We start from the raw sequence: 14,190 nt of genomic DNA, 5'->3' as shown, positions 1-14,190 counted from the left end.
AAAGTTTTTTCTTTCACATCACCGTTTGGACATCACTTTAATTCTATGCTGTCTTGTTCTTGAACAAAAATGGAAATTTCTGGAAAAGCTCAGCAGGCCTGCTGGCATTTATGGAGAGGAATCAGAGTTAAAGTTTTGGGTCAAGAGACCCTTCCCCAGAACTGCCTTGTTTTTGATTCTTTTGCAAGTAGGAACAACTATACCTATCGACTCACCCCTGCCCACTCAAGATTTTGAAAACATCAATTAGATCTCTTCTTAGCCTTTTTCTATCGAGGGAGAAGAGTCACAACTTGTTCAATCTATCCTCAAGCTGAAGTCTCTCACTCCTGGAACTATTCTAGAAAATCACTTCTGCACTCTCACCAATACATTTGCATTTTTCTAATAATATGGTGTCCACAACTGTACACAATAGTCCAGCTGAGCTCAAACAAGTGTCTTGTACTCTATGCCCCATTAATAAAGCTGAGCACACTGTGTGCTTTATTTACTGCTTTCCACCTGTTCTGCCACCTTCAATGATCTGTGTAAATATAAACCCCAATCCCTCTGCACCTGAACCCCGTTTAGAATTGCATCCTATATTTTTTTATTGCCTTTCAATGTTCTTCTGACCAAAATTCATCATCTCACACTTGTCTGCATCGAACCTGATCTGCCACCTATCTGTCTGCTTCACCAACTTGTCAAAGTCCTTTTGGAATTCCACACCACCTTCAGCTAGTTCACAATTCTTCCAAGTTTGTTGTCTTGTACAAGTTTGGAAAGTGTCCTCTGCAAAACCAAGATCCAGATCTTGAATATATATCAGGAAAAACAAGTTCCCTGGGGAACTCCGCTACAAACCTTCCTCAAGGTCATTGACCATTACTCTCGATTTCCTTTCACTCAGTTAATTTTGTATCCACATTTCCACTGTCCCCTTCTAGTATGACCTCCAATTCTCCTCACAAGTTTGTCTTGAAGCATTTCATGCAATGCCTCTGGAAATCTGTGTAAACCACATCATGAGCATTACACATCAACTCTTTCTGTTACCTCTTCAAAAAACTCCAGCAAATTTGTCAAATACAATTTTCCCCTTTCAAAATCTGTGCTGACTGTTCCTCATCAACCCACACGACGAGTGATTTTGTCCTGAATAATTGTCTTCAAAATTCTCCCCACTCCTGAAATTAAACTAACTGACTAGCAATTCTGGGATTGTCCTTACAACCCTTTATGAACAAGGCTGTAACGTTGCCAATTCTCAGTCTTCTGTCAGCACACTGGAGTCCAGTGAAGACTTAATTATAGCCAGTGCCTCTGCAATTTCTATTCTGACTTCCATCAAATTCCTTGGAGATAGCAAGAACTGCAGATGCTGGAGTCAGAGATGTTGCCTGGCCCGTTGTGTTCCATCAAATTCCTTGAATGCATGGCCTCTGGTCCCAGTGCCTTGTTGACTTTAGAGTGACAACAATCCATCAAAGACATCTTCCTTATTCATTTTGAGCCCTTCTAGTGACAGAGTTTCTCCCTGTCATGGTGGCCTGGGCAGCAGATGCCAAGTATTCATTTAATACTTTAGTAAAGCCTTTGGCAAAGTTCTGCATGGTAGACTAATAAGTTGTTAGATCACATGGGATTCTGGGAGAGCTTGCCAATTGGATACCAAATTGGCTTGACAAATGGACACAGAGGGTGGTGTTGGAGGGTTGTTTCTCGGGCTGGAGACCTGTGACCAGCATATTCTGCAGGGATAGGTGCTAGGTCCACTTTTGTTTGTCATTTATATAAATGATTTGGATGAAAATTTAGGAGACATGGTCAGTAATTTGCAGATGATACCAAAATTGACGGTATAGCGGACAATGAAGAAGGTTATCTAAGATTACAAAGGGATCTTGATTAACTGGGCTGAAGAGTGGCAGGTGGAGTTTAATTTGGATAAATGTGAGGTTTGCATTTTAGTAAAACAAACAAGGGCAGGACTTATACAGTTAATGGTAGGGCCCTGAGTTGTGTTGTCACACAGAGAGACCTAAGGGTTTAGGTACATAATTCTTTGAAATTTGCATCACAGGTAGACAAGGTGGTTAAGAAGGCATTTAGCATGCTTGCCTTCATTGCTCAGACCATGAGTATAGGAACTGAAACATCATGTTGCCAATATACAGGATGTTGGTGAGGCCAGTTTTGGAGTACTGTGTGCAGTTCTGGTCTCCCTCCTACAGGAAGCATATTATTAAATTGGAGAAGGTTCAGAAAACATTTACTAGGATGTTGCCAGGAATGGAGGGTTTGAATTATAAAGACAGGCTGGGACTTTTTTCACTAGAGCGTGGGAGGTTGAGAGGTGACCTTACAGAGGTTTATGAAATCATGAGGAGCATAGGTAAGGTGAATAGCAAAGATATTTTCTCTAGGGTGGGGGAGCTCAAAACCAGGGGACATATTTTTATGGTGAGAGAAGAAAGACTAAAAAGGATATGAGGGCAACTTTTTCACACAGAGGCTGGTTCATATATGGAATGAACTGCCAGAGGAAGTGGCAGATGCAGGTACAGTTACAAAATAGAGGTTTAGAGGGATAGGGGCTAAATGCAGGCAAATGGGACTAGTTTATTTTGGGAAACTTGGTTGGCATGGGCAAGTTGCACTGGAGGGTCTGTTTCCTTGCTGTATGACTCTATGCCTCTATAATACTTCAGCTATGCCCCCTGCCTCTATTTGTAATCCCCTTTTTGGCCCCTCAAGAGCCTGACTCATCCTTTAACCACTTTCTTAATCTTTATTTGCCTGTAGAAGACTTGGAGTTTCTCTTATAAGTTTAAACCCATGCATTTCCCTTCTGTTAAACTGTTGATGGTCAAAATGATCCTAGTGCAAGAGAACTTTCAAATAATATCCATTGCTCTTTCAAAGGAAACCAGGGGGAATGGGGAAATATATATTAAGGCATTGGGAACTGGGAAACCTGGTGCTCAAACATAATGCCGATAAAAGCGGAAAATTTATTGTGCACTATTTTTGTTTTAATTGACCTCCTAAACAGTTTAGTAAAAATGATTAAGTCATAACAACATAATTTTGTAATAAGTTAGTCTTAATTTTGATCCTGTATGGTGTTAACTGTATGAAAAGATTGTAAGGAAGAGGATTTAAATGAGCTGTGCTGTTTTCTAAGTATGTGGGTACTTGACGAGCATGTTTATACACCAGCAACAATTTGTATTTATATAGTGCTCTTGACACAGTATAATGTCCCAAGGTGCATTGCTTCAATGCTTGTCCAAAGAGCGATGATTTAAAGAAACATCTTAGAGAAGGAGAGGGAAGTGAAAGGGTAGAATGTTAAGTGGAGAGAATTTCAAAATGTAGGGCCTTGACAGTAGAAGTCACAGGCCACCAACATTGGAGTAATGAAATTGGGGATGAAGTTAATCAAGAGTGAGAGATGTTATCCTCATTATTCACAGTGCAGAGAGAACAGTTGACCGCTATGCTATATTCACTTGAGTTCTCTAATAGTCCCTATTTTCATCCTTGCCAAGTGTGAAAGCAGAGAGTATGGAGGACAATTCTATAATTTGGGAGACTCTACAAATCATTGAAGGCGATCAGTACTGCAAAAACTGATGTGCTGCCAGATCCATTATTTCAATCCACCCCTTCCTCCATATTGTCTTTGATATCTACCCAGCTATAGGCAGGTGCCACCAACAGCACGGTGAACAAATGCTGTATAAACACACTGACGACAGCCTAGGTGACGTGAGCTCGTTGCTCTGTGTTCCAAAGGGCACAATTGAAATACAAAACAATTTGCATGTTAATCAATGGATGATGTACTGTAATTAGCTCCACATGCAGAGTGCACAATTAAACATGACTGACAGCTTACCAGCAAGAAAGATTTGGAAGCTCAAAAGTGTATATTAGATTTTCTCCTGAATGAGACATCAGTACTGTTCATTCCTATCACTCAGCAGAGTTATGTTTATTTTATATACATGAAACTTTAATGAATGTTACTTTGATTTGAAAATGGTGCAATGCAGTCAAATAAATGTTTGCGTATTTGTATTTTGCAACTGTAGCAAACAAATAGAACCACATCTGCTGTTTGAATCTACATTTGATATCTGAATTTTATGTTTCTCAGCATGAGCGAGTTTGTGAGACGCCAATGCAATTCCACACAAGGATGATATCTTTTAAGCTCAGAATAGGTTTGTGCTTCGCAGTTAGTGGTGCATATTTGACCAAGATACCATTTCATCAGGCATCCTGTTTTCAGTCCACATTTATCTGAGAAGAATCATTATGAGAAATGGCCCTGAAACAGGGATACTCTTATCCATACAACAACATGGGGGAGGTGGTGACACCATGACAATGTCACTGCTACTAGGAGCTTAGTTGGCCGTGTGGTTGGTCTGCAATGCAGAGTGATGCCAGCAGCATGGGTTCAATTTCTGTATTGGCTAACCTAACAGAAGGTCGCCACACTCTCAGCCTTCCTCTTGCCTGAGGGGCGATGACCGTAAGGGTAACCCACCACCAATTATCTGCCTGGGAGTTGCTTGTAGTACCATAAATTTACCTTTTACTTCATCCAGAATCCCAGGCTAACATTCTGGGGGCATGGGTTTGAATTCCACCATTCCCATTGTGAATGGCAAAATTTGAAGTCAATTAAAATCTGGAATAAAAATTAACCTAATGACGGGTGTCTTCTTGCAGAAAGCCATCTGTCTTGTTAATGTCCTTTTGGGGAAGAAAATATCCTATCCTTAGTTGATCTGGCCTACATATGACTCCAGACCCACAGCAATGGGGTTGACTCCGGGCAATTAAAGATGGGCAATAACTATTGGCCCAACTAGTGACATCCTGTGAACGAATAAACCATCAGCCAATGTTAGACAAGGGACATTTTGGGATGTGTAGGTCCAAATGAAGCATCTGATGATCTACATCAATTTGAAAAGTTCACTAAAATATATGAAGGAATGTCAGAAGATGAGGGGTGACCTTACAGAAATTTACAAAATCATGAAGGGCATGGATAGGGTGAATTGCTAAGACCTTTTTCCCAGGGTAGGGGAGACCAAACTAGTGGGCATAGGTTTAAAGTGAGAGGGGAAAGATTTAAAAGGCGTCTGAGGGATAACTTTTTCATGCAGAACATGGAACAAGCTGTCAGAGGAAGTGGTGGAGGTGGGTACAATTACAACAGTTAAAAGGCATCTGGATGGCTACATGAGTAGGAGGGGTTTAGAGGGATATGGGCCAAATGCAGGCAAATGGGACCAGATTTATTTGGGACATCTAGTCACCACAGATGAGTTGGACTGAAGGGTCCGTTTCTGTGCTGTATGCTTCTATGACTGAAGCTTACTGCTTTTATTTTATTTCAAATTTTTTAAAGAAATAGAGTTCTAGTCACAGTGAAGGGAACAAAAAAAACCAAAATTACTGACTTTTGAAATCAGTCTGAGGAACATAAAAGTGACAGGGAGCTGAATATTATTCCACCTAATGTCACCAACCAGTATTTGTGGATGTGTTGAGCACAAGTCAGAATAACAGCAATGAGCAATCTCCTTCTCTGCTTATGAAGCCATTGTTTTCCACATCTTGTGTCTCTGTGACTTCTCAAGTAATTAAGTCAATTTAAATCCACTTGTGGGCGTCCTGGTGCTAGGATTTAAATTTATTGAACTGAGAGTAGAGAAGATTAAAAGGTGACCTCATTGAGGTGTTCAAAATTATGAGCAATTTTGACAGGATAAAGAAGGATATTCTGTTTCCACTAGTTTGTATATCAGTAGCAAGGGGTCACAATTTCAAAATTGTCAACAAGAGAACTTGGAGTGAGATGAGGAGAAAATTCTCAACTCAGAGAGTTGTTAGGATTTGGAATACGCTGCCTGGGAGAGTGGTGGAGGCGGACTCTATATGAGGCTTCAAAAGAGAGCAGGATAGATTGAAAGTGATGAATTTAGAGGGCTACAGAGATAGGGCTGGAGAGTAGCACGAGCTGGGTAGCTCCTCCAGGAGCTGGTATGGACACAATCGGTCTAATGGTCTCCTTCTGTCCTGTAAATTCTATGATTCTATTCAAATTAATCTCATTCTGGGGAGATTTCCACCTTAGTAGTTAGTGTTTGGTCTGAATTTGAATCCACATGTGCTCTAAAGTTCATATAAGTGTTCGGAAGGACTGTATTAGAGAAGCAAATAGTCACATTGCTGTCAATGCCATAAAATTATCAAATCACTTCCCACATTTCTTATCACTCATTTTTAACTTAGTTGTATTGAGTGAGCGATACAGATTGACTGCTTTCTGCACTAGCAGCGTAAGTTTCGGTAGAGGACGAAAAAATGCCCATGACATAGTTGCCTAACAGCCTGACCATTGAAATGAATGGATGGGAACTACAGGCATGCGCTGCTTCCCACCTGACTTTTCCTAATTTTCTGGAGTCAGTCAATCCAACATGCCTAGGAGTAAGATCAGGAAAGTCCACCCCATGGTTGACTGCAAATACTAACAGCATTGCAGATGAATGATAGGGTACAGCCAAAAATTTGGAATTTTCTGAAAGGTCCCAATGAACTGATGATACTTAGAACTGGTTCTGTCTTAGAACCATAGATTGGTACAGTGTGGAAGGAGGTCATTCTCCCCTCTGTGCCCAGTTTGGCTCTTTAATACATTAGTCTCAGTCCCTTGTCTTTTCCATAGCCTCATACATCTACTTTCTCCTTCAAGTACTTATCTAATTCTTGGATGCTGAGACATTGAGTAACTTTAAGGAGGAGATAGGCCAATTGTTAATAAGTAATAGGTTGAAGGGCTATGGACAGTAGGCAAGAAAATGGAGGTGAGGTGAAGATGAGACCAGCCATAACTGTATTAAACGGTGGAGCAGGTTTGAGGGGCTGAATGGCCTACTCCTGCTCCTGGTTCTTATGCCCTTATTTTCTTTTAGAAATTATTATGGGATCGCTTTGCCTCACATTTTCAGACAGGAAATTCCAGACCCTTTGCCTATGAGAGGCTTCATTCTTCCAGTAACTGTTTCTCCAAGCTCATTGGTAAAGTTGTTCCTTAGCTGTCCGATAGGAAGGACACTGCAGGGGGTAGGAATGCTATTCATTCCTGCTTCGGCGATTTGCCATCTGACACTGGTTGTACAGCTTAATATTTGGCAAATCTACTAGTTTCACACAGTCGCTTGGTGCAACCACAGAATTAACATAATCAATCCGAGCTGAATGTTAGCACTTAGCTTCTGAGTCAGCAGATTCTAGATATCAGGGTACATCACCGACCTGAGGGGCCACAGCACAGTTGGCGATGTCCCCTTTTTGATGGGACACCATTGGCATTTGCCCTCCCAAGTGGCTCCAAAAAATCCCAATGTACTTACATGCTGAGTTCTGTCCAATTGGCTGACCAATATGTGTTGAACATAACACAAGAGGTTTGATCTTTAACTCAATCCTATTTTTGGGAGCTTATATTGAAAATTGGGTGCCATGTTTTAACATTTAAAGATATATATGTATGTAAGATGGATACGGTGATGTAAAAATCACAGAATTGCATGTATTGCTCACCCCGAACTGTTCTTGAACTGAGCAGCTTGCATCACCATTTCATGAGGGCAGTTAAGAAACAATATTACTGTGGGCCTGAAGTCTCATGCAGGCCAGATTGGGTAAGGATGGTAGATTTCCTTGCCTAAAAGCTGCAAGTGAACCAGATGGGTTTTTATAACAATCGATAGCTGCTACCATATGAGCTTTCAATTACAGATCGATTAATTAAAATTCAACCAGCCGCTGTGGTGAGATTTGAAACCATATCACCAGGACATCAGCCTGAGCCTCTAAATTACTAGATCAGGGCCTTCAACACTTTCCCATTATCTCCTCTGATGTCAGAAGTCCAAAAGTGCTTCATTAGCTGTAAAGCACACTTGTTGTGAATGGTGCTATATGAATGCAATTCTTTCTTTCTTAATTTCCCTCAATTCATAGCCTGGCTTAAAGAAAAGGGGAAAACGTTTGCATTTTAGTGCTTTTCATGTCCCCAAGCTGTCCCACAAGTGTTCAATCACCAACAAGTTACTTTCAAATTGCCACTGCATATAAACATACAGGACAGTTAATTTGTATACATTAACATCCTACAAACAAAGATCTAAATGACCATTTGATTTATTTTGGTTGCATTGGTTGAGGAATAAATATGGACCAACAGAACTCCTTTGGTGCCCTTCAACCTGAACCAGCAGACAAAGCCTGTCTTTCAAATCATATTTAAGGTTACTGTGCTCGGACTATGAGAAAGTTATAGCTGACGACATGGTGTTTAGAAGTGATACTTAAAACTGATGGAAGGGATTAAACTCGATATTTTCAGCAGTTGTGATGATGTATCCTTTGTTCCACCTTGTGTATTTGAAGGAATGCACTGAGGTAAGCAGACTGGTTAACAACTTGTAACATATCTCATGACTTGAGAGCTCAATTTTTCGATGAATAGGTGATAGTTGCTCAGACCAAAAATGAAGGACAGTAGGAATAACCTTGTGATTGATAGTGCACAATTATTAACTATGAACAAAAACCTCCTCAGGAATGGGTAAATTGTGCAATGTAAGGTCACAGAGATCAGTCCCGAAACTGGGCATTCAACCTCGCTTCCCTCTGCTTTGAGGTTCCAATCCATTTTGCCTACAGCTGCTTGCTGGTCAAGTGGCACGGTGAAATCAATAGTGAAATGACAGTAATTGGATTTGTAATGCAAACTTTGTCTTTCTGTTTGAGCCAGCTATACTTGCATTGATATATATATGCAGGTTACTCTGAAGGATAAACTGCTGGGATATTGAGCATTTGATTCAGACTTGTGACAAATGAACCTTCAACCTCAGATACTGCAGAGGTCAGTGATAATGAAACACTTCATCTGCCTTACAATATTTCAGTACAGCTACAGCTTAGCCAGTTTTGTGTAAACTCCTGTCATGTTAAAATAGAGTCATTGAGTCATCAAGTGGTACAGCATGGAAATGTACCCCTTGGTCCAACCAGTCCATGCCGAACTTAATCTCAAATTAGGCCAAGCAGCATCAGAGGAGCAGGAAGGCTGACGTTTTGGGCCTAGACCCTTCTTCAGAAAAGGGTCTTCTGAAGAAGGGTCTAGGCCCGAAACGTCAGCCTTCCTGCTCTTCTGATGCTGCTTGGCCTGCTGTGTTCATCCAGCTCTACACCTTGTTATCTCAGATTCTCCAGCATCTGCATTTCCTACGATCTCTTAATCTCAAATTAGACTAGTCCCACCTGCCTGCTCCTGGCCCATATCCCTCCAAACCTTTCCTATTCATGTACTTATCGAAATGTCTTTTAAATATTGTAATTCTACCTGCATCCACCCAATTCCTCAGAAAGTTCATTCCACATGTGGACCAGCCTCTGTGTAAAAAAATTGCCCCTACATCTTTTTTAAATCTCCCTCCTCTCACTTTAAGCTCATGGTCCCTTGTCTTGAAATCCCCCATCCTGTGGAAAAGACAATTACCATTATCCCTATCTATACCCCTCAGGATTTTATAAACTTTTGTAAGGTCACCTCTCAACCTCCTACACTCCAATGAAAAAAAGTCCCACCCTATACAACCTTAGTGCTCTTTCCTGACAATAACTTGGAACATTATAGGCAACCAATTTAGATTGGTATTTTCTGGTAACTGTAAATTGGACTGAATATCTTCAACGTTTTTTTAATCCACTTGTTCACAGGATATGGGTATCGCTGGGACAACTCTTATTGCCCATCTCTAGTTGTCTTTGAGAAGTTGGTGGTGAGCTGCCTTCTTGAACTGCTGCAGTCCATTTGCTGTGGGTAAACCTGCAATGCCATTAAGGATGGAGTTCCAGCATTTTGACCCAGAAACACCGAAGGAACAGTGATATGCTTCCAAGCCTTCAAATATCATTTAGCTAGTTCCCAGTCCGTTTGCGTCATTGTTCAGTTTCTATTCTTCCCATAGCACCAAGACAATGCTTTATCAAAGTCATCAATGTTCGATGTATCATGTGACTGAGATGATGTTTTGTCTTCTTTCTATTTCCTTAGCGTCTGTACAGCGTTCAACACTAACCAGTCTCCTACACTGCCGGCCATTCAGAGTTAAACCCAATTGTAGCATTTCGTTGTCACTGCTTCTTAACGTACATAGTGACTGCCTTCCAATTGTGTGTAGTCAGCCATAGGAAAGGCCAAGTTTCCTCCTTTAGGACCTCCTGATGGCCATCTTCAAAATATTACTCACTACCTTGTTTGCATACGCCAATGTCACTAACAATGGCCAGCTTTACCTCCCTGTTATCACACTCAAATCCTATCATGCTGCAATCTCCCCTCAGGTTGAGGGGAGACTTGATAGAAGTCTATAAAATAATAAGATGCATAGATAGGGTTGACAATCAAAATCTTTTACCCAGAGTTGAAATGTCTAATACTAGGGGTCATGCATTTAAAGTGAGAGGGGGAAAGTTCAAAGGAGATGTGAAGGGCAAGTTTTTTTACACAGAGAGTGGTAGGCGTTTGAACGCACTGCCAGGGGTGGTGAGGAGGCAGATACAATATGGGCATTTAAGGGACTTTTAGATAAGCACATGAATATGCAAGGAATAGAGGGATATGGACCAAGGGCAGGCAGAAGGGATTAGTTTCATTTGGCATCATGTTCAGCATAACATTGTGGGACAAAGGGCCCATTCCTATGCCGTACTGTTCTATGTTCTATGTTAACCCTGCCCAGACCCCTTATTTGAAAAATAATATAATTTCATCGAAAGCATTCAGAGAAGATTCAATTCACTCAATCCTGGGTAAGGAGGTTATCTTATGAGGGACAAGCTGGCTCTGCACCCATTGGAATTAATAAGAATGAGACATGATCTTACTGAAACATACAAGATCCCGAGGAGACTGTGAGAAAGTTTCTCTTTATTGGGAAGACTTGAAATAGGCAACACAGTTTAAGAATTAGAAGTCTTTTTCTAGGAATGGATATGTTTGGAATGGGAACATCCAATGGAGTCCAATGTGTAGACTGTACCAGGAAAGAGAAAGAGACGAACACCAAGATGAAGATAGACATGATCCCAATCTCCTTCTTATTGTGACCTTCTGGCCCTTATTAGTCATGCTCATTCTATTCCAGTCCCCTGTTCTGAGTTTTCTTGGATATTTTAGGCAGGTAGACTTTCTCCCAGGTGCTGCCATTCCTGACCTACCATGATGGATCCACCTCAATGTTCTCTCTGCCATGTCTAAACTTTTATACTCTTTTCAGGGCCAGGTCTTGTACCTGGACAACAGCGTTAGGTGTTCACAAGTCTTAAAGCCCTGCCCACTAGCTAGAGGATCCTAAAGAGCAGGGAGTCCAGAAAGTGGATATTCATGATTGTGGGAAGTGGATTTGAGTTATTGATTTATTGTCACATAAAACTAGAAAGATACAGAGAAAGGTGTAGGAGGGCCATCATGAGCTATGCCCCATGCAGTGGGAAAAGCGGGAACTACGAAACTAAGATGTCAATCTTACCAAGAACATGAAGATGCCAAAGGTAAATCATCTGTAATTTTTCATATACTTGTCTTGATGTGAAACCAAAGAAACACAGGGTGGCTCTTTCTGACCCTATGTCTAAACAATGGGCTGGTCTGCATTGGCTCTCTCATCCACCTACTGTGCCAATTTTCTTGATCCCCACTCCCCCACCCCAGTAGCTGCTCAATCATCCAAGCCAAGCAATTTTCCGCCATTTTGGCACCCTCAGCTTAACAGATTCTCGGTGATGAGGCCTGGGGAGTAATTTCAAACCACCCTCAAGCCAAATTCTTCAGGCACGCTGACCACTCTTCCTCTAGGAGTCATCAGAAACTCGAGGCATTGCTAACGATGCTCGTTGGAAGAGTTAGCACAGGCTCAATGGGCTGAATGGCTTCCTTCTGCCCTATAACATATCTGTGATTCTGGGAATTTTCCCTGAGGCATAACCACAATGATCTTAATTCATCAAATTGCTTTGGTTGCAAGTTCTGGTGAGACCAAATAAAAGTGAATAATTTTATAAACCTCTAAATGGTCTGCCCTCAGTCTCCAACACTCCAGAGAAAAAAAAAGCTACAGCCTATTCAGCCTTTCCCGATAATCCAAACCCTCCAGTCCAGGCCACCTCCTTTTCTGCACCCTCTCAAGTTTAATAACATCATTCAATAGGACGACCAGAATTGTATGCAATATTCCACAATCGGCATCATGTAAAGCTACAACATGACATCCCAACTCCTATACTCAATGTTATGAGCAATGAAGGGTTGCATGCCAAACACCTTCTTCACCATCCTGTCTACCTGCGACCCTGCTTTCAAGGAACAGTGAACCTGCACCCCTAGGTCTCTATGTTTGTCAACACTCTTCAGGGCCCTACTATTAAATGTATATGTCCTGCCCTGATTTGTCTCAGCAAAATGCAACACTTCACATTTATCTAAATTCAACTCCATCTGCCAATCTTTGGCCCATTGGCCCATCTGATCAAGATCCATTGAGGTCGTCTGCTTCATTGTCCACTACATCATCAATTTTGCAATCATCTGCAAACAGACTATCCATGCCTCCTATATTCATTTACAAAATTGATGAAAAGCATTGGACCCAGCACTGATCATTGTGGTACACCACTCACAGACATTCAGATGAAAATCAACCCTCCTCCACCACCCTCTGGGTGAGGGATCCAAAAAGAGAGGGCATAAGTTGAAGGTGAGAGAGGAAAGACTGAAAAAGGAACCTGAGCAGTAACTTTTTCATGAAGAGAGCGGTGTGTTTGGAATGAGCTGCCAGAAGAAGTGTTGGAGGCTGGTACAATTACAATATTTAAAAGGCATTTGGATGGGTATATGAATAGGAAGGGTTTAGAGGGATATGGGCCAAGTGTTGGCAAATGGGACTAGGTCAGATTAGGATCTCTGCTCGGCGGGGATGAGTTGGAGCAAAAGGTTTGTTTCCGTGCTGTGTGACTCAATGACACACTAAATCTCTCCTCAACACATGGCAGCATTGACATTTATGAGGAGCCTGTTGCCAATCATTCAACATGGATACAACCTGTCCACCAAGTTTTATCATGGCTCGAGTCTAAACAGTTTAATGATGAGGCATAGTGGAGGCAGAGATGAAAAGAAAAGGAAGAAAATCCTGCACTCCAGGTCCCACTCCATCGGGGAAAGTGCTGCCCCGTGATTTGAAAGATCTGTGGATTGACAATTGGCCCGCTTAGTTACATGACAAGACATGGCAAAACCTCACAACGCTTAGCGGATGTTATCCTTAAGATGATGGACATGCAGGTGTTAGTGAATAATTGAATTTTTTAAATGAAATAGCACAATTAAAAATGTTCGAATGAATATTAGTCGATAAACAAGCATTAGAATCAAGAACACATTCGCCTGTACCATAGACGTTTGTTAATTAATAACCTTGTGTAGTTAGATTTACAATTAATATCACTGCTTAGTGGAAGAGATGTTGTGATAAAATCATCTGTCCCATCTAATTGATAGGTCCGATTTATGAAAAACATTTGCAGGTTAGGGAATGTCATTCTCCCGTTTGTCATTCTGAGCCAGCTTTCAAAGCATCATTACGCGGTAAAATTTCAGTGAAGAGAAATCCCATTTCATTTCAAAGTTTCATGGTTAGAAATTCAGTTAAATTATTAAACATGCTGTTGATTATTTGGCTGTAAATAAGAATCCAAGAAGTACCTGATATCACTCTCCTTAACCTGACTGTCTTCCAGCTCCTCCATGTATTTTTCACCTTTCATCCAGTATATTATTGGGTTTACTGAGCTGTACCCAAAGAATGCCCTGCAGACCAAACTGGCTGGACGGCCTATTAAGAGGAAAACAAAGAGAATTTATAGATCGCATCATTCTTCTCACATGTTCAACCTATAATCCTGAGTGCATTTAAATTTGTATCAAGCAAGACCATTCAATGGGGAGAGACAGTAGGAACTGCCGATGCTGGAGAATCTGAGATAACAAGGTGCAGAGCTGGATGAACACAGCAGGCCAAGCAGCATCAGAGGAGCAGG

General features: G+C 41.3%; 1 protein-coding gene across 1 annotated transcript in view; it reads right to left on the bottom strand.

Moving 5' to 3' along the window:
* Positions 1–14,190, bottom strand: part of il1rapl2 (interleukin 1 receptor accessory protein-like 2) — a 469,746-nt gene that overhangs the window by 55,488 nt on the left and 400,068 nt on the right. The window contains exon 6 of the mRNA XM_048605265.1: positions 13,856–13,985. Coding sequence (XP_048461222.1) covers positions 13,856–13,985 — 130 coding nt within the window. The remainder of the gene's footprint in view (positions 1–13,855; positions 13,986–14,190) is intronic.

Source organism: Rhincodon typus, chromosome 14, assembly GCF_021869965.1.
Source record: "Rhincodon typus isolate 14 chromosome 14, sRhiTyp1.1, whole genome shotgun sequence".
Classification (NCBI taxonomy): Eukaryota; Metazoa; Chordata; class Chondrichthyes; order Orectolobiformes; family Rhincodontidae; genus Rhincodon; species Rhincodon typus.
The sequence above is the reverse complement of the archived record's forward strand: the minus strand, read 5'-3'. Positions and strand labels throughout refer to the sequence as shown.